This window comes from Phoca vitulina, unplaced genomic scaffold, assembly GCF_004348235.1.
Source record: "Phoca vitulina isolate PV1807 unplaced genomic scaffold, GSC_HSeal_1.0 scaffold3, whole genome shotgun sequence".
In the NCBI taxonomy this organism is placed as follows: domain Eukaryota; kingdom Metazoa; phylum Chordata; class Mammalia; order Carnivora; family Phocidae; genus Phoca; species Phoca vitulina.
Genome location: NW_022589706.1, coordinates 55,797,091 through 55,821,800, shown reverse-complemented (window position 1 = coordinate 55,821,800; position 24,710 = coordinate 55,797,091). Strand labels below are relative to the sequence as shown.

At 39.1% G+C, this 24,710-nt stretch overlaps 1 protein-coding gene across 1 annotated transcript in view; it reads left to right on the top strand.

Annotated features, from left to right (window-relative positions):
* Window positions 1-24,710, top strand: part of CCDC158 (coiled-coil domain containing 158) — a 100,683-nt gene that overhangs the window by 15,650 nt on the left and 60,323 nt on the right. Inside the window, exons 4-13 of the mRNA XM_032400573.1 lie at window positions 2,969-3,186; window positions 7,571-7,680; window positions 7,794-8,121; window positions 8,705-8,781; window positions 9,604-9,714; window positions 11,010-11,124; window positions 17,183-17,302; window positions 19,067-19,264; window positions 20,365-20,847; window positions 23,735-23,924. Of these exons, the coding sequence (XP_032256464.1) occupies window positions 2,969-3,186; window positions 7,571-7,680; window positions 7,794-8,121; window positions 8,705-8,781; window positions 9,604-9,714; window positions 11,010-11,124; window positions 17,183-17,302; window positions 19,067-19,264; window positions 20,365-20,847; window positions 23,735-23,924 (1,950 nt within the window). The remainder of the gene's footprint in view (window positions 1-2,968; window positions 3,187-7,570; window positions 7,681-7,793; window positions 8,122-8,704; window positions 8,782-9,603; window positions 9,715-11,009; window positions 11,125-17,182; window positions 17,303-19,066; window positions 19,265-20,364; window positions 20,848-23,734; window positions 23,925-24,710) is intronic.

Here is a 24,710-nt window from a genome sequence, read left to right as displayed (position 1 = left end):
CTCTCAATCCCTTATTCCTAGAGCACCTATTCTGCCTCATGAAAGGAGTGATTCTCAACCACAGCTCCATGTCAATCACTTTTTGAGATTTTAAACATTTATATGGCTTAGATCCACACCTAGAGATTCTGATTCAGTAGGTCTGGAATGGGGCTTAGGTACCACTGGATTTTTTTTTAGACTCCCCAGGTGATACTGATTTCCAGTAAGGGTTGAGAACAACTGCTCTAGTTCCGCCATTTTCTCCTAAAGTAATACCGCTTCTTATCCTCACTTTCTCTTATCATTCATTTTTTCAGCCAACCACTTGCCAATCTCTTCAACTTTTTCTCGTATTCTTCTGTTGCACTCTTACAGGAAAACCTCCATCTTTATCAGGCTGACTGCCTTCTCCATTTTTGTACTGGGCTTCTGGAAGATTCTCCTAGAGAAAATACACAAATTGTGGATTTTCCATCAGTTTGTCACCTCACAGTCGTAGTCTCCCATCTCATCTGTATCCTTGATAATGCTAGAGGAGCATTCAGTGGATAAAGTTTCAAAATAGATTTTTTTTGATCATAAATTCACATGGGTAACTCAAATTCAAATCCAGAACCATGGAGTTCTTCCTCATTTTCTCTCATTCCATATCTGCATCTCCCCTACAGTGAAATTCTAGTTTCCAAAACCTTCAGCATATTTGTTCATTTTCTCTCTTGCATGGTCCATACAAAAGCGTTTCAGAATTACAACCATGCTACCACCGTGAACAACTTCCCAGCTAAGTGAGGCTCACGAAGACCACAGAGTACTGTGTTCTAAAGTTATTTTAAGGAACTATTTTCTTTGTGACATTATGTTACAAACCTTCTATACCCTTAGGTTTATTTCTGTTAGTATTCAACTTCATTTTATTTTTTGAATATGTATAACATGTACATGGCTCAAAAGTAAAAACTTAATGAAAACGTATATTCAGTAGAGTTTTGCTGCCATCCCTCTCCCTTCCACTCTATTTCTACCCATCCCTATACCCCTATAGCTAACCATTTCCATGAGTTTCTGTTTTATTCTTCCAGGGTTTCTTTTTGCAAAAGTAAGCAATTGCTACCCCTCTCCCCTGACATACATGTGCACATGCTTAACACATTCACTCTTATTTCTCCTTTCTTACAAACAGGAGGGAAATTAACCTCTACCTATTAAAGGGAGGACCATCAAAGAATTTATGAACATATTTTCAAAGCACCATAGTTTGCCCACCTCTGGTCACAAATTATTTACATTTCTCTCACCTACAAAGTACATTCACTCTCTCCCAAGAAGGCCCTTAACAGTCTCATCCCATTACAGCATCCATCCATTCAAAGGCCAGAATCTCTTTTTTGAAATTAGATTCAGGTATGGATGAAGCTCCTCAGTTGTAAGTCCTTAAGTACGGCTCCCTGAGTTGAGTTCCTCTTCATCTGAAGACCTGTGACAGCCAACGTACAGTGGCAGGGCCACATCTATCAAAACTACCATTCCAAATGGGGAAAACAGGAGGCACACGGTCCATCACGATTCTGAAATCTAGCTGAGCACAGGTTTCCCGTTCCCTGATTAGGACTCAGGCTTGGGAATAATTCCTCATGGTTCTTGGAGCCATTCTCTGGACTCTTGGGTCTAACTTTGAGACCTTTTTTTTTTTTTAAGATTTTATTTATGTAATTGAAAGAGAGAGAGGGAGCATGTACCCAAGCACGAGCAGGGGGAGGATGTGGGGCAAAAGGAGAAGGAGAAGCAGGCTCCCCACTGAGCAGGGAACCAGATGTGGGGCTCCATCCCGATCCCAGGACTCTAGGATCTTGACCTGAGCCGAAGGCATATGCTTAACCAACTGAGCCACCTGGGTGCCCCATGAGACCTCCTTCCTTTATATGAAAGATAGCGTATGTTTTCAGCTGAGGGGTTTCTGCTTATTGGAAGGTCTCTTTTCATCTCACACTGTCTCTGTCCCTCAGTCCAAACCAGTGGTGTTTCTTGAATATAATTCTCTAATATCTCTGTGGTTCTTCTGTGAATCTTCCTGGGTTTTACTTATCTTCCCTTTAAATATTGGTATTTCTTCAGAGTACTCTTCTTGGTCCTCTTTTTTCATTCTATACTACTGTCTCTGGATGATCCCATTGACTTCAGGGATTCACTAGAATTCAAATGCTGATGATTCCCAAATCCTTATCTCTGAAGCAACACATACTCCTGAACTCACAAATCAAACAGCATTACTTGGATGTTGAAGCTCAAAACCCAGTAGAGATCTTTGACACCCCCCTGTCTTTTACTTACCACATATATTTCTCAAGTCCACACCCTTTGTGTCTGTCACCACTGTCTCTGCTTTAGGGTAGACGCTTGCCATTTCTTGCCTGCATCGTTGAAAGCCTTCTCCGACTCCATTCTCTACTTCAGTTTTATCCCCATCCAGTGCATTCTCCACACTGAAGCCAGACAGCTTTTTCAAACCACAAACCTAGTTAACTACTCTCTTACTCTCAAATCCACTAATGACTTCCCAAAGCTTTCAAGATGAAATTCAAGCTCCTTGGCATGACCACAAGGTCCTTCAAGATCTGGCCTATATCTTCATTCTCATATCTGGCTACTTCTTTCCTGTCACCCGGAATATCTGTGCTGTCTCAAGCCTCCTCACCAATAATTGTGGTGCTCCCACTGCCTGCAGTGCCCTTCCTCTTCTCCTTAATATAGTTCAAGGTTCATTCAGCTCAGGTATCACTTGATTGCTATCAAGTAAAACTCCCTCCTCTTCCCTAATCTCCTTTTTACCTAGTGCTCATCTCTCTCAGAGCTCTTACCAATCTTTTACTCGTCTATTTTCCCCGAGACCTTGAGCATAATCAGGGTTCATTAAGGAAATCACCTAGGATAATGTTTACCACACAATTATTTTATTAGTAAATTGATTGATTAATTCTTTAATATTTAGGTTCTTCAAGTCCATTTTTTATGTCATCTATTCGTGGTACAATAATTGAAAATACATCTTCAGCTGGGACATTGACACAAATTCCTTTTTTCCCCAAATATGAAGTGGAACTTGATTCTCCTAGAAAAGTCATCCCATATCCTGGAAAGGAACACATTGAACGTGTTTTGGAAGAATATTCACATCAAGTCAAAGATCTGCAGAGAAGACTAAATGAAGTGAGTTGCATTCTTTTCTTCTAGTACTTTATGCCATTTGGGAATGACAATGAGGCACGTTGCCTTGGAACAAAACCTAAACTTACTAAAAGAAACACTTAATGATGGATTTATTGGTTAAACTTGTTAATTTGGCTTATGCCTTCTATTTCAGTATTAAAAATTGGGCACATGAAGTTTATATACCTATTTTTCTCTTGTTAATAGTCAGAATGCCCTGGTTTCATGGTTAATTTTAATTAAACTTGAATAGCTCAAAATGTTATAATTAACGATGTTTATCTGTAATTATAATAATTGGTTCGGGCCTGCTGTCCTGCTATCATGATACATTGTTTTTCTTTTTTAAAAAAATTTTTTAAGATTATTTATTTATTTATTTATTTGAGAGAGAGAGCAAGAGAGTGCACAAGAAGGGGGGAAGGTCAGAGGGAGAAGCAGACTCCTTGCCAAGCAGGGAGCCCAACATGGGACTCAATCCCAGGACCCCCAGACCATGACCCGAGCTGAAGGCAGATGCTTAACTGAGCCACCCAGGGGCCCTGATACCTTGTTTTTCTTTACAAAGCAGTTGTGGGGATAGGTTTTTAGATGTATGTGTATATATGATAACTAAATAGTATATAGAAGTTATTTGCTAAAATTTTATTTTTATATTTGCTAAAAATTTTTAAGTAGATCTTATGTAGAATGAAGCCAGCTTTAGCCAGCTTTACAGTTGTAAACTGTGTCCTAGTAGTCTGTAGTCTTCTAAAAGTGAAACTTACCATTGTACACAAAGCCTTTCATGATATAACCCCTCTCTGTACATTTTAACTTCATCTACTACCTGTTCCCCAAATGTACCCTCCATTCCAGCAATATTTAGCTATTTGCTCTTCCCTGGAGATAGCATGCTCTTCTAAAGCTTCATGCTTTTGCCCAGGCCATTTCCTCTTCTTTACCTTGTCTGCCTGGCAAATTCTTATTATCCATCAAGACTCAGCTCAAGCATTTCCTTTTCTGAATCCTTTGCTCTAAACAGGATTAGGTATATTCTCCTCTGTACAGCTGTTGCCCTATGTGCACATGTCTATTGTAGTATTTAGTTCGTGTTACTGTATTCATTAACACCTTGTTCTACCTCATTCAGACTGTGTAAGCACATTTAAGGAAAAAGCTACAACTTCATTAAGTGCTAAAAATCATGTACTATTGTATTATGTACAGGGATACAGAGATGAATAAGGTAGGACTCCTAAGGGGTTCATAGACTTGAAGAGGATATGGTATATAAACAAATAGTCATAATACCTTATGATAAGTTCACTAATAAAGAGGGTAGGTGGGTTGGGTGGATGGATGAGTGGATGGATGGATGGATGAATGGATGGATGGATGGATGGAGCGAGCACAGAGATACCAGTGAGGGAAAGAAACAGTGTCTTAATTCATTTTCCCTGTCCATCCTCTGGCAGAGTATCTGACACTTGATTGGCTCCCAGTAAATATGTGTTAAATCTCTAAATAAATAACAGGACTATTTGGATACTTGTAATATTTAGCATGAACCTCTATGTAACACATGTGCTAGGTACTGGATATATAAAGCTGGAAAAGACGTGGCCCTTTCTATGTACACATTTACAGTCTGTGGCTGAGATAATTTATTTATTTATTTATTTTTATTTTTTAATATTTATTTTTTATTTTTTATTTTTATTTTATTATTTATTTGACAGAGACACAGCGAGAGAGGGAACAGAAGCAGGGGGAGTGGGAGAGGGAGAAGCAGGCTTCCTGCTGAGCAGGGAGCCCGATGTGGGGCTCGATCTCAGGACCCGGGGATCATGACCTGAGCCGAAGGCAGAAACTTAAAGACTGAGCCACCCAGGTGCCCCTTTATTTATTTATTTTTTAAGATTTTATTTATTTGACAGAGAGAGACAGTGAGAGAAGGAATACAAGCAGGGGGAGTGGGAGAGGGAGAAGCAGTCTTCCTACCAAGCAGGGAGCCCGATGTGAGGCTCAATCCCAGGACCCTGGGATCATGACCTGAGCCAAAAATCAAGAGTCAGATGCTAAACTGAGCCATCCAGGTGCCCCAAACCTCATTTATTCTTGATACCTCTTCCCTGGTGTCACTTTATCACCATGTCCATCCATTGTACCTCATATATATTTCTCAGATCTGTTTCCATTTCCACTGTTGCCATCCAAAGTTCAGACTATACTGTAGTCATTCACCTGAACTATAAGAGGAAGAGATAGAGGGCCTTAACCTTATATTGGCTATATAAACATTGTCAATTGCAGAACCAGCTAGTATCCTATCACACTTCCTTTCCTGTGTAGTGTTTTTTCTGGTGGTTATTTTTTTTCTTAAGATTTTATTTATTCATTTGAGAGAGAATGAACGAGAGAGAGAGCATGAGCTGGGTGGGGGAAGGTCAGAGGGAGAGGGAGAAGCAGACTCTTATGTTGGGGGGAGCCCGATGTGGGACTTGATCCCAGAACCCTGGGATCATGACCTGAGCTGAAGGCAGACGCTTAACCAACTGAGCCACCCTGGCGCCCCTTTCCTGATGGTTATTCATTGCCTTTCTTTTTCCTAATGCTGTGTGCCTTTATCATATGATCTTTTTTTTTTTTTTTTTTTTTTTTTTTTAAAGAACCGTCATGTAGGTTTTCTCTCAAATCCTCCTTTGATCCCGGACTCTTCAGGAGTCTTCTGTCCTATTTTCCAGTCTAGGTGAGTTTCTTAGGTCTGTGTATAACTGTTTTCTTCTTTGCATTGCTTTCCTGATTGGATCCATGATTTCCAGAATTCACTGTTTTCTGTCTTCCTTTCTCTTGATCTACTTCTTCATTTAGTCAAAGCACATCTTTAGAAACTTAAAGGGTATATGTGCATACATTTTATGGATCTTTGCATTCTGAGAATGACTTTAGCTGGGTAAAGTTGAAAGTCATTTTCTCTCAGTCCTTTGAAAATATTGTGTCCTTGCATTTCGTATTGCTACTGAAAAGTAGATGTCTGTCTGATACTTGCTTCTTTGTGGATGATATGCTTTTACTTAATATAGCTGGATAAAGTTGAAAGTCATTTTCTTTCAGTCTTTCGAAAATATTGTGTCCTTGCGTTTCGTATTGCTACTGAGAAGTAGATGTCTGTCTGAAACTTGCTCCTTTTTGGATGATATGCTTTTACTTAATTGAGGTTTGTCTTTGGAAGCTTTAGAGTCTTCTGTCTCTGAAAATCCACCATAATGTGCTTAGGTGTGGATTTTAGTTTTTTCATTCATTGTGCTGGGGATTCAGTGGATCCTTTTGGTCCGCAGATTTGTACTTTTCAGCTTTGATTTGTTTTTTCTTTGATAGTTTCATTCCCTCTGTTTTCTCAGTTCTCTCATTCTGTGGCTCCTGTTGGTCATATGTTATCTCCTAGGTTATACCTCTAAATCTCTTACCTTTACTTTCAAAAGTTTTACCTACTTTCCTACTTTGGGGGGACATTTCTTGACTTCTAACATTTCTATTGCAGCTTTTTAGTGTGCAAGCATATTTTTAATTTCCAAGAACTCTTCTCACTTGGTCAATTCCTTGGCATAGTATTTCGTTCTTACTTTACAGCTGTGATGTCTCTCAAATTTCTCTGCAAATACAAGGTTCCGGAAGTGTTCTTCTATTGCTGCATTACTTTGTTTCTTTGGATCCTTTTTTTCTCGTGTTTGCTTCTTTGTTTAATCTTGGTTTCCGTTTTTTATTTTATAACCTTTCTTCAGGTGTCCAGTGGTGTTGGTTGGTTGGTTGGTTTTTGTTCATACTCAAGGATGAACAATAAAAAAGCTGATGGCAAGCTGTCTAGCAATAGGCAGAACGTGATGGCTTTGCTTTGGGATGATTACGTCGTATCAATTTTTATGCTGGGAGGTCTCGCAGTGCCTGATTTTAGAGATCTTAGTGAATTTCTCTGTGGTAGAACACCTTGACTTTTGGGGGGTGGTTGTCTGCTGTCAAGTTTTTAAGTGGGTTGGAAGTGGGGATTGACTTTCCTGTATACAGAATTTTAACCAGTTTTCCTGTTTTCAAAAATAAAACTTACTTCTGTCTCTTTCTTGAGGTAGAAATCTGATTTGTTTTAGAAATAGTGTTTTGGTTATTAAGTAAAGAATAGATTTTGAAAGAGGCCAAGCTTGAGACAGTGATACACGTTAAGATAGTTCAGTAATCTAGGTGAGAAATGATTAATTAGGCCCTGCAGTATGGTAAAAGGAGAAGGAAGTACACATAAAAATAAATTAGTAATATGTGGATTTTTGGAAATTATTAGGAATTTCCTAATAATTTAAGGAAATATGTTCCTCTGGTAAAGGCTGATTTGCATGGCATTTTTTTTTTTCAGAGCAATGAATTGCATGAGAAACAAAAGTTTTACTTAAGGCAGTCAGTCATTGATTTGCAAACAAAACTTCAAGAGATGCAAATGGAGAGAGATGCCATGGCTGACATCAGGTTGGGCATCGTTACCTAAAATTATTTTAAAGTTTTACTCTTTGTAGTATAAAACTACTTGTGTGAATATGAATTTTATCAATATTATTTCTTCTCTTTCATTTATTTCATAGACGAAGGGAGAGTCAGTCCCAGGAGGATTTAAGAAATCAGCTTCAAAATACAGTTCATGAACTTGAAGCTGCCAAATGCCTTAAGGAGGACATGCTGAAAGATAGCAACGCACAAATAGAGCAGCTGAGAAAGATGATGCTTGGCCATGAGGGAGTGCTTCAAGAAATCCGATCAATCCTAGCTGACTTTGAAGAAGCCTCAGGCAAGAAAATATACGAACACGAGAACGTGTCTACTCTCCACTTCCGCAACATGGGCTCGGCTATTAGTAAAATCCTAAGAGAATTAGACACAGAGATTTCTTATCTTAAAGGGAGGATATTTCCAGTAAGTGGTGAGAACACTATTCAATTTTATATTAAAATTCATTAAGAGAATAGTATTAGGTATATAATTTTTTAAGTTCTTAAAAGTAAGCCAAGTTCTCATTTTTGTTCTCTAAAATAACAGTTATTTCTACAATGATGTCTCAATACTTTAAGGGAACTAGCTTGATTTGCCTGTATGGCTTCATGAGAGTATAACCAACCAAAGTAAACAATCTAATAAAATGCAGTGATAGAATGTATTCGGTTTCTATATTACTTTTATTTGCTTCTTTCTAAAGTGTTCCTTTAGGGATGCCTGGATGGCTTAGTTGGTTAAGCGTCTGCCTTTGGCTCGTGTCATGATCCCAGGGTCCTGGGATCAAGTCCCCCACTGGGCTCCCTGCTCAGCAGGGAGTCTGCTTCGCCATCTGCCCCTACTCGCCACTTGTGCACACAGGAGTTCTCTCTCTCTCTCTCTCTCTGACAAGTAAATAAATAACATCTTTAAAAACAATAAAGTGGTCCTTTGGTTGGAAAATCTCCAACGTTTCCAAGATGTAGATTTACCAGTCCCTAAATCAGCATCTCTTTTTTATAACTAGGTAGAGGATCAGCTTGAAGCACTGAAGTCTGAATCACAGAATAAAATAGAATTGCTTCTTCAACAACATCAAGATAGGTGGGTTTCTGACTGAAGTATAGAAAGTCATAGTGAACTAAACCATAGGTTTACAGTCCCTCATCAGCAGTTCCAAAATCGAAAATGTTCTGAAACAAAAGTTTTCTTCGTTGGTTTGTGGCAAGTTCATGTGAAAGGGAAAATTTTTCTGACACTTGTTTAAAAGGTTCAGGAAGACTTTATTCAAGGCTTTTGCAATAGGGATTCTGTGTTAGGGGAAAGAGATGAGACTCAGCTCTCCCAATACAACCAAGGAAGTAGGAATTGACAGCCAAGGAGCAGGTGAGTGGGGCAGTGGAGACATCAAGGGTGGGGGGATTCTCACTAAACTGACTTAGCAAGATTCTTACTAAGCCTGGGCAGGCCAGGGCGGTTGGGGGAAGGGTTGATGGGTGCCAAGGTCAAGGTCTACAAAATGACTCAGAGGAGCCTGACTAAAGTTTGGTCAAAGAGAGAGTCTTTTGTCATTCATTTGTTGGCAAAACCTGACTTGAGCTTAATGTAAAGCTTTAATATAAAGCTTTAATATAAAGTCTTTATGATTTAGTGTAAATATTTAAAAACCTGTTGTTGTATTTGTAATATGTTTGGCTTATAGGAACTTCCCTATGTGTGTCATATAATATATAGTACTTGTAACTTATTACCATTGTAAAATTAAAAAAAAAAAAATCCGAATTCCAAAACTTAAAATGAGCACCATGTTCAAAGTCAAAGCAAAATACTCAATTTGTGAGTGTTGAAAACCATTAATTTTTGGAATAATTCATAATCAAGGAAAATCTTATGTATCAAATAACAAACACCACATTCTTTTTATAGGATTGAGCAGTTAATAAGTGAACATGAAATCGAAATAACAGGACTTACCGAGAAAGCTAGCAGTGCTCGAAGTCAAGCCAATAGCATCCAGAGTCAACTGGAAATCATTCAGTATGTGTGTCCTGGTGGTTTGAAATTGGTATCATTTATCTTCATTTTAGAGATACTGTTTTCATTAATGTTCTGTCCTAAGATCTTTTAAAATTGGCTTTAAAATCTCACAAGAAAGTAAAACTTCTCTAACATTCAAATGTATGGAAAAGATTACTTAAAGATAATATTATATGACCATATAAGAAGTATTATTGGCGTAAGTGAGAAGGTATTTGCGCCCCTCCACCTGTCCAGTTTGTTGCGGGGGCGGTTTAGGGTGACAAGGTTGGCAGCAGGACAGGGCTCCAGGCGTGACTCAGGCCCACCCTAGGAGGCCAGCCAAGCCCGGGGCTGAGGGCTGAGGCCCGTTGTGATGGGGGAAAGGGGAGCAGGGGGTATTTCCTTCAAGAGTAGGAAATAGGAGAGCGACTAGAAGTTCTTTCTTTAGGCTTTTCTCCTCTTTTATGCAACAGTACTTTACACAGCAACTAAAGGGATGTCACTGTGGCGCCTTGTCCACGTCTCTCTCCCCCATTGGTGCACTGAGTATGTTGTGACTGCCTTTCTAAAGGCCCCAGTCACTAGGAGTAGCACGTCCTGTTGGCCCATAAGCTCATTGCCTGTGTGAGAGGACCGGGCACGGGCATGGTGGGCTCAGTCTTCCCTGACCCTTCCCAGGCAGCGGGCGCAGTGCGCACCTTGTGCTCAAGAACAGTGTGACCAGAGGCCGGTACCGTCTGCACGCCAGGGGTTAGACACGTATTCCCTGTAAGGCTGTCCTCGCTGGCCAGGGGGTGGACAGGAGTGCTGCATGTGGGTCCGCGATGTGTAGCCAAGGCCTGGGGCAGCGGCCGCCACCCCCCCACCCCATGTTCTCCCTTAGGGGGAAAAAAAAAGTATTGCAAGTATTTAGGCCTCTTGAAATTGGATGTTTTAAATATTGTTCATATTACAACTGATAGGATCAATCAAAAACACATTATATATGTGTATGTGTAAATATATATAAATAAAACGTATATGTATACATATAAATAATTTTGTAATTTGAGCTTATATGTATTGAAACCTTTTATTGGGACATTTTCAATCATACAAAAGTAGAGAGAAAATAGTACAAATGAACTCCAATATATACTATCTAGTTTCAGCACTTAACAACATGGTTGAACTGAAACTTTTAAGAAGAAATTTTGGAAAATAAAAGACTTTTCACCTAGTTAATGCCATATAAAAGAACTAGTGGCAGTATCTAAATCACACTTATTCTTAGTTTGCTGTTTGCTTTTATTCCCCTTTTAAACTCTTCTCAGAGAACAAGCAAGAAACCAAAATTCAATGTATATGCGCCAACTCAGTGATCTGGAATCTACTGTTTCTCAGCTACGTTCTGAGTTAAGAGAAGCCAAAAGGATGTATGAAGACAAGGTGAGGTTAGATTTGGCTGCTCTGCCTCCCCACACTATTATACACAGATTTAATTACAAATTTTTTAATAGTTTATTTGAAAATGAGGAATCAAAGTAATGTCAAATTAAAAGCAGTTTTTAAGATGGAGTAGGAGGATGCCAAATAGCTATATGTTAAATTATAAAAAATTTTTAAAGGGGGCATGTGATGTAATGAGCCCTGGGTGTTAGATGCAACTGATGAATTATTGAACACATCTGAAAAAAATTATAAATAATTTTAATTCAAATGGTTTATCCAGATTAATTGTTAATTGTTCAAGTAAGTTTCTAAAAAAATAAGTTAAAAATAAGAGCACTTAAATTTTTTTTTACAGGCTTAGCTCTAACAAATATTTTGGAACCAGGCAGTCTCCCCCTACCACTCAGTACTTGAGGGGCCTACCTCTTAGGTTTTACTTCAACTCCCAGTTATTAATCACTGTGTGGCTAGCAAACCGAATTAATAAGATTAGTCTAAATAAAAAATAATTAGGAAGATAAATCTTCATCTTTCATCACACAATTCCTCTTAAACCCAGATACTCATATTTGATATTCTGTTGTTTTTATTCTCTCACTTTCCATAGCTAAAGAAGAGCTGTTCACTATCATTATCAACCATTTATCCAGAGTTTATGTTTTCATTAATCGCAAGCATTTGTAAAACAGTAGAGACCCTAAAAAACCAGCAGAGGGCTCCCATTCAGAGGAGCTCAATTTCTTCATTCCCTGTGAGAAGGGGGGCCCACCATCCATGCCTGTTTGCCTGCGGCAGTCCAGTTTATACCTGCTATCCCCGTGTCTTGTTTTGTGAACACTACCTTTCATCTCCAAATTGACTCAGTTTGGAAGACAAACTCTAATAAGTCATCCTACCTATAAGAGAACCTCCCGTTTTAACCATCGCTTTTAGCCAACTTCTCACACCTTAGCTGATTGGGAAGATATAGAATATAAGGAAGTTGCCAGATTTCCTCTAAAAAATAGCCCAATTCTACAGGGTGGTAACAGTACAAGAAAAAAAAAAAACTTCGCATGGGAAGAAGCAGTTAAATACTGCAGCTCTAATTCTTCCAGACATTTGCCCTCCTTCGGGCAGCCCCTCATTTAGTTACCCCTGTCACCCCTGTGTTGGCCACAGGAGGGGGCTGTTCCCCCTTGGTTCTCCAGTTCAAGCGCAGAATGTAAAATTACCTCGACCTTAATTCCCTGTGGCACAGCTAGAATAAGAATAGAAAATTTAGACATGGCTTTACTAAAGTCTAAACAATAAAGAGTAATGTGAAACTACATAATCTCAGTTATGAGATTTGGATCCTCTACCATAGTGGCTTTCAAACATTTTTCATCACTACCCACAGTAAGAAATAGCTTACCTTCCTATCTACTACACACATATGACTGAAACAAGTTTCATGGAACATTATTTACCAATATAGTAACCGATATTCATCACTATTCAACCTATTTTAAAAAAATTAAATATTCGTTGTTTATTGACAGACCCTTTGAAAAGCAATGAAGTCCTAAGCAAAACTCAACTCACTTGTGTCTTCTTACATAATTTGAAAGTGCTCTAGCTTTCCATTGTAATGTTGCTTGGAAAAATGACCCCTCCATAAGCTATCATCTGTTGTTTGCTAATTCACATACAGTCTAGATACAGCACCATGCTGCTCAACTCTAAATTTGAGCATGGTGGGAAATTTTAACAAATACTGAATACAGTAAAGAATACAAAGAATACAAAAACTGCTTTTGAGTTTTTATAAATATTTATCTCTTTGGCATTGTAGAAGCATAAGCATCCAGATGAATGACTGCAGACTTTTTCATATGAATGTTCTGAGGCCGTATGGATATATAATGATACATATAGATATGATGTTAGAATCATTATCTTATTTTGCCCTAATGTAAATAGTGGATCACCAATAATTTTGTCAGTCTTAAAAGGTCAACATTTAATAAAAATAAGGGGGACATACTACCTTAGCTAATTTTAATCTAGATCAATGAGATTCATAACAACATATTGAAAATACGGAGTTGGCACCAAGATGGTGGTTAACTAGGCTCTCTTATTAGTAACTCCCTTTAGTCAGGGAACACTGAGAGCTGATTATCTTGTCATGTTAATATAGAGTTGAATGTACTTTGGCCTGAAATGTCATCAATACATGGTGAAAAATCAAGCTAGTTAACAAAAGGATTTCATTTGGGGGTCATGAAATATTCTTTTGTTATGAAATGTTTTTGTTGTTGAATATAAAATCTAAAAACCACAAATCCTTGCTTTATTTCTTTCATTTTCATATACCTTGACTTTACATTGCTAAAGCCTATGAAAACTTTAAAATCAATTTTATTTTCTACTGTTTTTGTGAGCATATTAGTGTATACTATCCAAATAACACTAAGGAAAAAAAATCAAAGAAAATAATACATAAAAGCTATGATTAAAAGTGAGATTTTTTGTGAGAAGAAACTTTAAATGAGTGTGTAGATACTACACATCAGCATAGTTTATGAGAAACAGTATTGTATTTTCACCTGCAGTCAGACTCCTTCAGAAAAAAGTCTTTATTATTTAAAAAATTGGATGACATGATAGGTCTGAAAAAAACTTTTCCAACTAGAAAGCATAAATTGTCCTTTAGGAGGACAGTGTGTGTCTTCAGATTAACAAAATATTTTCATACTGATGGAAATAGAAACTGTGTTTCAAAGAAAATTGTAGATGTAGCTTTTGTAGCTTACAAAAGTGTTCTACTGTAATGCTTTTTTCTATTCTTCTCTTTCCATTTTAGGAGAACCTCCAGAATTCCCCTTTACGAATTTGGACCAGTAGAAGCTGTCATTATTGGCTCTGTAGATTTGGCTTTACTCTTAACTTTCGCTTTTTGACAACAAAAATATCTCATGATCTTGATTCTAAGTTTACTTTTCCTACTTTGAAAGCATTTGGGGCTGAATTTCATACTCAAAAAGTAAAGATTTAGTAGCACTGGCTGGAGCTATATCCTGTGCAGGAAGAGTCTGTGCAAACCTCTTTGTGCAGTTCTGCCAATGCACCCCCGTGCTGACCCACAGCACCTCTCAGTATCCAATGTCTGTGTCATCTTTCGGAGCACAGAAAACAAAAGATAGAATTCGGCTTGATTGGTAACGTCTCTAAAATCATTGTAAAGATTCGAATGAGATCCAAGTACTTATTTGTCCAGTGATCCAAAACAGAAAGTAGATTCATAGATGGTGAAAGGGAAAACCAGTGCTGCTATTGGAAAAGAAAAGAAAAAGAAAAAACCTTTGATATATCTCTCGGATGTCAGTATTTATTCTGGACATTTCAGAAGGCTTTGTAGTGTTTTGTACAGCTGTTTGTTCAGCTCAGCTGCTACTTCAGTGGTTTTCCCTTTCACTCTCCATTTCTCTTCTTGATTGATTAAGTAACAGAAATATTTCTCCTCTAAAAAGTGAAAGGTAAAAGCAGAGCTATAGCAGTTGAGTCAGTACTGACAACTACAAAACCAATGTTCCTGCAGGGGTCTGGAGGAACTTCTGATGCTTGATAAACCTAGAGGGAAAGAGGAGACTTGGCTCTCTTCTTTTTCTGTGTTCTTTTCTTTCTTTTCTTTTTTAAATTTTGGTCTCCTGAAGTTTACCATCCAGTTTGATGTTATCAAAGGGTGATCCAGGGTATTTAAAAAAAATGAAAACGGACAAAATAGCAGGTCTTAATTTAAGCTTTTAAAGCACATGGACAAATACTTTGCTCAAAGAGAAAATAGTTTATGCCAAGCTTGGACTAGAAAATGTTTTAGGCATATGAGTAACTTCACTTTGAAAGTGTTCTTACTAAATTTATAGCTCAGAATGTTGTTTCTTTGACCATATTTTGTTTCCAAAGACAAGTGGAAATTATAGAATTTCAGCTTTATTAATACTCTTCTTCTCATGTGAGAAAGTATTAGACACAGAATTGAAAGGACTTCGAAAGATTATCTAGAATATTCTTTTCAAATTATGGACTAAAAAAAAAATTGAGACTCAGAGAGGTCATGTGACAGAACTGGACCAGAACTTAAAGTGTTTGACTCTTAGCCTGATCATGTTCCCTCTCTGATTACATTTGTCCACCCACAGTAAAAGTCTGTGGGCTTTCTCCTAAGTATTCCTAATGTCATTACTAAGTGTGTGCTGATTTGGTCTTTCCCAGTAATAATAGAGCTGAAAAGATTATATCAACTGATACCATTCCTCCACTTTCCTTAGGAAGCTACTCATGCCACAGAGGTTGAGTTGTTGTATGGCTTTTTTCTATATACGCCCCCAAAGGAGCACAAGAGTGCAAGAATTTCTTTATAGGATTATTAGAATCTTTTAACGTTTCTATTGGGAGCCTAATGTTTTATGTACATTTAATTCTTATGAAATACTTGCTTATATCTAACATACAGTCAAGTATAAAGTCATTTTTAAAATATGTCCAATGTAAATATTAAAATGTGTATTCCAATCCCTGTAGGCTATGATTCTACTCTGTAGGTAAATGTGAAACTGTTTGATGATCCTATATAAGTACTTTTTAAAAGTCATATATATGTATGTGTAGTTAAAGGTATATAAATTCTATGTATTCATACTTAGCGTTTATCAGAGGTAGTTGCATATATGTGTGTTTATATAACTAATAAATATGTGCTGAATTAATAAACGAAGGTCTTAAATGAACGTGGTCCAGAAAAAAATAGAGTCATCAAGAAAAAATTAGTCTTGCTCATATATTTTCTAAGAAATTTTCATCACGGTTTGTCCTCCAAACCAATCAATAGGTTTTATTCTTGACATAGTAAATCTGGAAGCCTGTTGAAGTAAGAAGGAAATGTAGCATTTATGTAGATATGAAGGATTTCTTATTACTGGTTGATGAAATAGTATTTTAGTGATTACACTAAGTATCAACATGTTCTCATTATTTTAATATATGTCTGTATCTAAATTATGAATTTGTGGGGTGCCTGGGTGGCTCAGTCATTAACCGTCTGCCTTCGGCTCAGGTCATGATCCCAGGACCCTGGGATCGAGCCCCGCATCCGGCTCCCTGCTCAGCAGGAAGCCTGCTTCTCCCTCTCCCCCTCCCCCTGCTTGTGTTCCTTCTCTCGCCGTGTTTCTCTCTGTCAAATAAATAAATAAAATCTTTAAAAAAAATAAATTATGAATTTGTGTGGCTCAGCTAAAATCCAAACCTGGGGTCTGAGATCATCTGAGATCATCTGAGATCTTAACCTCTTCGCCTACCTTGCATCTACAGGTCAAGAGCTGTAGGGATGCTATTAACAGTGATGGGCCTTCTGGCGTATTGACATATGGACACGCATAGTCACACAGATCAAACAGCTGCCCTGTCTATGAGAGAAAAATGCACCTATACCAGTCCTTTAAGATTGGTATTCACCCATTTTATAGTTGAAGGAAATGAGGATTGGAACACATAATATGTATATAAGTATTTTAAATTAATATATTTATTTTAAAATAATTTTAAATTAATATATTTATGTACATACAAATTCATCCTTTCCAAATTGACTAATAATGACAATAATGAAAAACTTGTTATTACCATTCATTCTTTTATATTCAATGCCTTTTGTTATTGAAACTCTGATAGTCTTAAACAAAATAGCTCTTCTACATATAGTATAGGTCGTTTGTGGGGGCTGTGCAGAATGTTATTTATGCCTCATCAAGCTTCCTTAAATACTGAATGACAACACATTCATAGAAGGTAAATCTTGAATAGTGTGAAAAAGGTTACAGACAATGCCCATATCTAACGGTATCAAATATTTCATTTTGGCTAATTTCCCTGGCTAAATTAAATTCTATATAGATCCTAAGTTTAGAAAACTTTGCAAAACATAATAAGCTTTTATTTTTGCCCCCCAAATAATACCATTTGTTTCCCAAAGACTGTATTTATTTTATACTCTCCACTAACATAGTCAGATTGATTTGTGCTTTCCTTTTAGATAGAAGAGCTTGAAAAGCAGTTAGTCCTTGCCAACTCAGAGCTAACCGAGGCACGGACAGAACGTGACCAGTTCAGTCAGGAATCTGGAAACTTGGATGACCAGCTTCAAAAGCTGTTGGTAAGACTATGCTCTAAATATGAATACGATTAATTCTGGGAAGTTTCTCACCAAAATATTTCACAAACTGGTTTTATTTATAAGATTACAAGTTTTACATAATATTTGTGTATACATACACAATAGACTGTCTTGACATTATTCAAGTTTTGCGTATAAATAATATTCTAAACTTTACCTTTTTTTTTTTCCTTAAGCAGTGATAGCTTGTAAGTTAGGTGAAGCTAGTCTTCAAACGGCCCGTCTTTCAATTAGGTAAATGTGTTCGACTAAATTGAGGTAGTACTGTTTATTTTAAAGCCAAATAACATTCGAAACACAATTTGAAAGGAAGTTTAAGTAAAAAAATTTTTTTAAAAAAGGAAAGAAGATTCCATAATAGTGAAGCAGCCTGTGCCCTGTTAGAGGTACTAGAGGCTGAGAAATTTAGGAAAGGAAACTCTTGGCCCTCCTTTGTGTGATATTAGCAGTAGACTAGAATAAATTTCTCTCTCACCCCCAGCCCCTCCGCAGGGTGTAGCGTCCTCTGCTGGTGGAGCCGTCCTTCATAGGCTGTCGCGGCATTTGAGGGGCAAGGGCTAAAGATAGAGCTGGCGACTGCGTGTGACAAGCTCCAAACCTTGGGATAATCCTTCACTTCTTTCCCTCCCACTGGGTGTTTCCTTGGGTCCTCAGATTGAATCTGAAAATCTTGCAGATTGTCTGAAAGACCCTGAAAGCCCCCCTCCCTTTTTCATCTTTACCGCCACTACCCCTCTATCCAAGCCCCTCATTAGACCTGGAGCAGGGCAGTGTCTCCTTACAAGGGTTCCTACCTCCAGTCTTTCCCCTCTTCAGTCTGGCCCATAAAGTGCTGTCATGCTCATCTTTCTAAAATATCACTCTGATTATGTCACTGTAATTCAAAAATTACATTCCCCGTAAAAGACTCCCTACCTTTCAACACTGTTCATGATGCAGCCCCAGTTTACTGTTCCAGTCCTTTCTCTCTACATATGCCCAACTAAACCACACAAATGCCTTTCCAGTCCCTTCTTACAGATCTCTGCACCTCCCAGCTGTTCGCGAAGGCCACTCAAATGCCTTCTCGAAGTATTTTGATCTCCTTAGTGATTTCTCTCTGCTGTTGCTTAGCTCTGTCTCTTTAATGAAAAACCACTTCCAGTTCTTTGTGTCTGTGTCCTACCTTTCCCTTTGGGTGATAGGTCCTTTGCAGATCTGTGTGTCTTTGTTTCTCCTACTCTATTTAGTTTTTGCTAACAGTAAACACTATGTAGTTTTTTTTTTTTTTTAGCTACTAAGGAGGGAGGTAATTCAATTCACAGCCAACCGCTACTCCACTCCCAATACCAAACACTATTCTGTCATTTCTGAAGCAGTTAACCACATTACTATTGCTATTCTTTCAAGCTTTTGAGCATTTCTTTATTACAGGAGCACACTTGATGCAAGGCATAATGCCTTTGCTAGAAAGTCCAAAATTTAAAAACAGGATGACTTTAAAAATCTATTGTGTTTTTCTTTTCATTTTATATTGTTTGGGGTCTAGTCCATTGAGATGTACTTGTAATGCAAGAAATTATAAGTAAGCAAAATGTTAACTTATTTATCTAGTAAATAATTGTTTTTAAGCCATTAAAAAGTAAGATTCCAAAGTCAGAGGGTTCTCAAATCACATAAAACCTCCAAAAATGATATAAGGAAAATAAGAGTTTTACTTTAATTATTTAATACAAGTTGGGGAACATACCTCACTTCTTCTAGGCTGATCTACATAAAAGAGAGAAGGAGCTGAGTCTGGAGAAGGAGCAGAATAAGCGTCTGTGGGACCGGGACACGGGCAACAGCATCACCATTGACCACCTGCGGCGGGAGCTGGATGACAGGAACATGGAGGTGCAGCGCCTGGAAGCCCTCCTAAAGGCCATGAAGAGCGAGTGTCAGGGCCAGATGGAACGGCAGGTCAGGCAGGACATGGACGGTTTCTCCCAATAGTGTCTTTAGAGGAAAAATGTATTTTATATGTTATTGGTAGAGTTTTTTTTTTTTAAAACATGTATGGGCCTAAAAATAACTTTGAGCAAGTTATAAAAACCTGTTATTTATTTCTATATTTTTGACCACTGATTAAATAAAATGTTCAGCTTCATCTCATTTTTGTTCATTGTTGAGTGATGAAATTGCCATCCAATTGCCTTTTGGTTTTCACCTAGAAATTGGTAACCTAATAGTCGCTTATTTCAGAAAAGCATCAAGCCATAGGAGATCTGAGCAACAACAAGGTAGAAGGTTTCCAACAGATGTTTTTTTTGGTTTTGGTTTTCCCCCAAACTGATTGAGACTGATAGAAACACAAAATGGATGCTGTCCATTTTAGTGCACCAGTGGCAAAATGTGGAATGCTTTATTAACAGCCCTGAACCTTAAGTACGGAAAGGACACAGGTCCAATGCTAGGTATTGCCACAGAGACATAAACAGCATTCCACAAAAGAGTAAGCTTCCCAAAATGTGAAAGCAAACCAGAGAGACCAGTGGTGGCTTAGAATCCAGGCAAACCACTTTCCTACTCTTCAGCCCAACCTGGGCAAGAAGAAAGGTGAGAGGAGCAACTGGGAGTTAGATTCTTACTCTTTTCTGGAAAAGGACCTGAGAATGTGAGTGTGTGTTGGATAAAAGCCATTACTCACTTTTCTCTCAGAGGTAGAATTAAGGGGCAAGTTGGAGGGAAATAGGAAGAGCAACTTCTTCAGTCTTGTCACACTTCTCCCTATCCTAATTTAAGTTGGTACAGAAAACACCCTCAGAGGAAACTTCCCAAGCTCCCACACTAGAATGCCATTCTAGAGGAGTATTATTATTTAATTAATGTCTCTCCACCTTGGTCTAATTAACTTAAGTGGGTCTGTGGTCTGTACAGAGATCTGACAGCAAAACGATTTCAGTTAGTCTAAGTGATACCGGATTCATGATTTCATGTTTGTGAGCTACCTTGTTAAACTCTTGAGGTTGCCTCTACCTATCTGCCCAAATCCATGAAATTTTCTTTTCTTCAACACTCAGATGGCAGCAATTCAGGGAAAGAATGAAAGTCTAGAAAAAGTGTCCTCCTTGACTGCTCAGCTTGAGTCCACCAAAGAGATGCTCCGCAAAGTGGTGGAAGAGTTGACCGCCAAGAAGATGACCCTGGAGAGCTCAGAGAGGACCGTATCGGACCTGACCGCTTCACTCCAGGAAAAAGAGAGAGCCATTGAGGCTACCAATTCAGAGATCACAAAGCTGCGCTCCCGGGTGGACTTGAAATTGCAGGAGCTACAGCACTTGAAAACAGAGGGAGATCACCTCAGAAACGTGCAGACCGAGTGTGAGGCCCTCAGGCTACAGATGGCAGAGAAGGACAAGGTGATCGAGATTTTGCGACAGCAGATTGAAAACATGACACAGCTCGTTGGCCAGCATGGACGAACTGCTGGCGCCATGCAAGTAGAAAAGGCTCAGCTCGAGAAGGAGATCAATGATAGGAGACTGGAGCTACAGGAATTCAAGGTCTGTAGAGGGTCTTTTTTGGCAGCTTAGCTTCTGCAATATCTTTTCCCTCAGGAGGAAGTTGACTTAAGTCACTGAAGATGGGCTCTGTGAAGATGATCTGTGGACCCCAGAGATTGTTTGAAAGTATCTGTGCATCTGTGTGTTTTTGTGAGAAAGGATCCCTACTTTTGTTAGATTCCGAAAGGAGTGGGTGGCCCCAAAATGGTTCAGGACTACTGACACGAAAGAGAAAAAATCAGAAAATCCAGTTTCTTCAGAAGTCATTTCTGATCCCACAGTTTGAAGTATTTTCTCCCTCTCTGGACAGACCTCTCATTGAATCCCATCTCTCACCACTCAGTGACTGTAAAACACTGCATTGTTGGCTCAGTCTTGGCTTCCATGTCTGTGGAAAAAAAGAACAGTTAACATAGTTTGTCATATTAGTTGCAGGTGTACAAGATAGCGATTCCACACTTCCATACAACACCAACTTGGACTTGGACACACAGCATAGAGAAGACGCCCATCTTCAACAGGTGTTGGCAAGGAAGTGGAGAAAAAGGAACACTCAGGGTCCCTGGGTGGCTCAATCAGTTAAGCATCTGACTGTAGATTTTGGCTCAGGTCTTGGTCTCAGGGTCGTGAGTTCAGGCCCTGCATTGGGCTCTATGCTGGGTATGGAGCCTACTTTAAAAAAAAAAAAAAGGAATACTTATGCACTGTTGGTGGGAGTGCAGCCACTGCAAGAGCACTCTTACCTTCACCGCCCCCACTGTTTATGCTTCACACAGGAGCCAGAGTTATATTTTAAAGTGTTACATTTTATCACTCCCATATTCAAAACTCTCCAATGGCTTCTTATCTCACTCAAGATGAACTTTCACATCCTTGCATTGCCTCTGAGGCCAGTCTTGCCCATGGCTCCCTCCCTGACTTCATCTCTGACTACTTCCTCCCCATTCTCAGTCCACTCCAATGTCGAGGAGGAGAAATCCTTCTCCCTCTGTCTTTCTAAATTCTCAGTAACCAAGACACATCAACAAGAGAAGAGCAAAGAAGTTTATTAATATATCTCATAGGGGGGTGCATGGGTGGCTCAGTTGGTTAAGCGTCTGCTTTGGCTCAGGTCCTGATCCCGGAGTCCCAGGATTGAGCCCCACTTCAGGCTTTCTGCTCGGTGGGGAGTCTGCTTCTCCCTCTGATTCTCCCATCTCTATATCTCTCTCTCAAATAAATCAATCTTAAAATCAATCAATCTCATATATACAAAGGAGAAACCCAGGGAAATGAGTAACTCAGGTGGCTTAGAAGTCAGGCTTAAATACCATCTTTAGCTGAAAGAAGGATGTGGAGAGGCAAGTCATGGAAGGTGACCAGGAAAACTATGGATAAAGGAATGAGGTTTGTTTTGCAGATTTAAGCCATGCTTTCCCCATTGATAAGTTTCTCTCATAATTTAGAGTCATCCTTCCTTTCCTGGTCAGGGAGGGAGACATCCTTATAAATGGAGACTTCCTTTATAAGTGTAAGTACCCCTTAAAGGGTACCTTCTGTTTTCAGACCTTCTCCTGTGTCTGCTATTTCTCAAAATAATCAGCTCAAAATAATCCTAATGCCAAAGAGGCATGTTTGGGGTAGCATGTTCTGGTTTCCACCAGCCATTCTGATGGACTTGCTCTTCCCTGAACACATTACCTGTGCCTAGAGTTATCCCCGAGCCTGTCACGTGGCTTGCTCCTTTACCTCCCTCTTTGAGGTTTCTGCTCAGCAGAGAGGGTCAGGGTCCCCAGGACTACCCGCAGGTTCAGCCATTTGCTAGGACGACTCAGAACTCAGCATATAGTTATGCTCACGGGTACAATTTATTATGGTGAAATAATGTAAAGCAAAATCAGCAAAGGGAAAAGGTACATGGAGGAAGCTAGGCACAGGCTTCCAAAAGTCCTCTCCTGCAGAATCGTGCAGGATATACTTCACTCCCCCAGCAACAATCTATGACAGTACATGTCACATGTTGCTGACCAGGAAGCTCATTAGAGACTCAGTCCCCAGGGTTTTTATCCTGGGGACTGGTCACACCGACACCCATTGCCTGGCAACTATTCCAGACTTACAGAAGGAAAGCAGGTGCTCCGCATAAATCATTTTGATTGCAGAACTGGTTTAGGTACAGTGAGCTACTCTTATCAGTTGGAGTGGTGGGAACCCTCCCAAATCCAAGTTCCCAGACACCAGCCAAGGGCCAACCTCTTTGCAGGCTTTAATAAGAATAGCAGTTGGGCTCTTTTCTACATACCAACTGACCTCTTACATGCAGAGCCCCTCCCCTGCATTCATCCTCCACCCCCCACCTTCTTTTATTCTTTGTTTTGGTCACTTATTATTACCTATTAAATATTTGTTGTTGTCTGTGTCCTCTCACTGGAATGTAAGCCCCCTGGGGACAATGACCGAGCTTCCTGCTACTCATGCCTGGGACGGGGTAAGGTTAGTGAGGCACCTAGGACTCAGAGCTCAGGGAGGCGCTCACCTGGGGCCTCACTTGCCTCACCCCAGTCCCTGCCCTGCTGCTCTATCCCAACATGTGAAATAGTGCCGGGCACAGAGTAGGTGCTCAGTACCTTTCTCTTTGAAATGAAAAAAAAAAAAGTAGGAATAGGAATAATGAGTTATTGCAAATAATACTGGAAATTGACATCTAAGGTTAAAGAAAGGTAAAGTATTCCATTTGCTTTCCCATTTACTCTTGAGGCTTTATAATAAAATAGAAATTTAATATTCTAGGAAATAGTGAAAAGATACTAAATACAGAGAGGATACTAATACAATGTCCACTATAAGTATTTGTACATATTTTTTTTTTACTTCTTACTCTGTCCTTTGTATTTATCCCTATATCTAGATTTTAAAAGATAAAAAAGATGCAAAGATACGGGAGCTTGAGGCCCGAGTGAGTGACCTGGAGCTGGAAAAGGTGAAGCTGGTTAATGCAGGCTCTGAGCGGCTCCGTGCAGTGAAGGACATCAAACAGGAGAGAGATCAGTTATTAAATGAGGTGAAAACTAGTAGGAGTGAGTTAAACAGTCTTACAGGTATGTTACTTCAGTTCAAATTCTGCTGACAGCTCAGAGCACTGCCAGTGAAGTCCAGCATGGATGCTAGGACTGTTGCAAAAAATGGCTGCTCATCCTACATCATAAACAGGGAGAATTATGCTGCCCCGAAATCCTGCTTCTGCTTAGAGAGCTCCCATATCTTGCACTCATTAACTGTTAATTTTAGTCAACCCTCAGAGTCCATGGAATTCTTTACTGAGTTGTTTTGTTTTTTTTTTTAAGATTTATTTATTTATTTTAGAGAGTGCAAGCTTGTGTGTGTGTGTGTGTGTGTGTGTGTGTGTGTTTAGGGGGAGAGGCACAGGGAGAGAAGTAGACTCCCCGCTGAGCACAGAGCCCACCAGGTGGCTCCAGTCTCACAACCCCAAGATCATGACCTGAGCTCAAACCAAGAGTCAGATGCTTAACTGACGGAGCCACCTGGGCACCCCTTTTTATTGAGTTTTCAAGAAAAGGGTGAAGGAAGTGGAAACCTTGAGTCCTTTGAGTCAGTTAGCTTGATTAGAGGTTTCATAATGAAGCAACATGTATAAACAGACTTGTGTAGATTTCTTGAAAAATCAATTAAGATCAATTAAGATCTTAGATTTAAAAACAAGTTCTAGTTCACGATTGGTGTGGTGCGGGTATCATTTACTACACACACACGCACGCACGCAAGCACATACACACTGTCAAGGATTCCTGAGCATTTACTAGGCCCAGATACTGCGATAGGCCCTAGAAACACAACAGTGAGGTTCCTGGCTAGCGGGGAGCCAG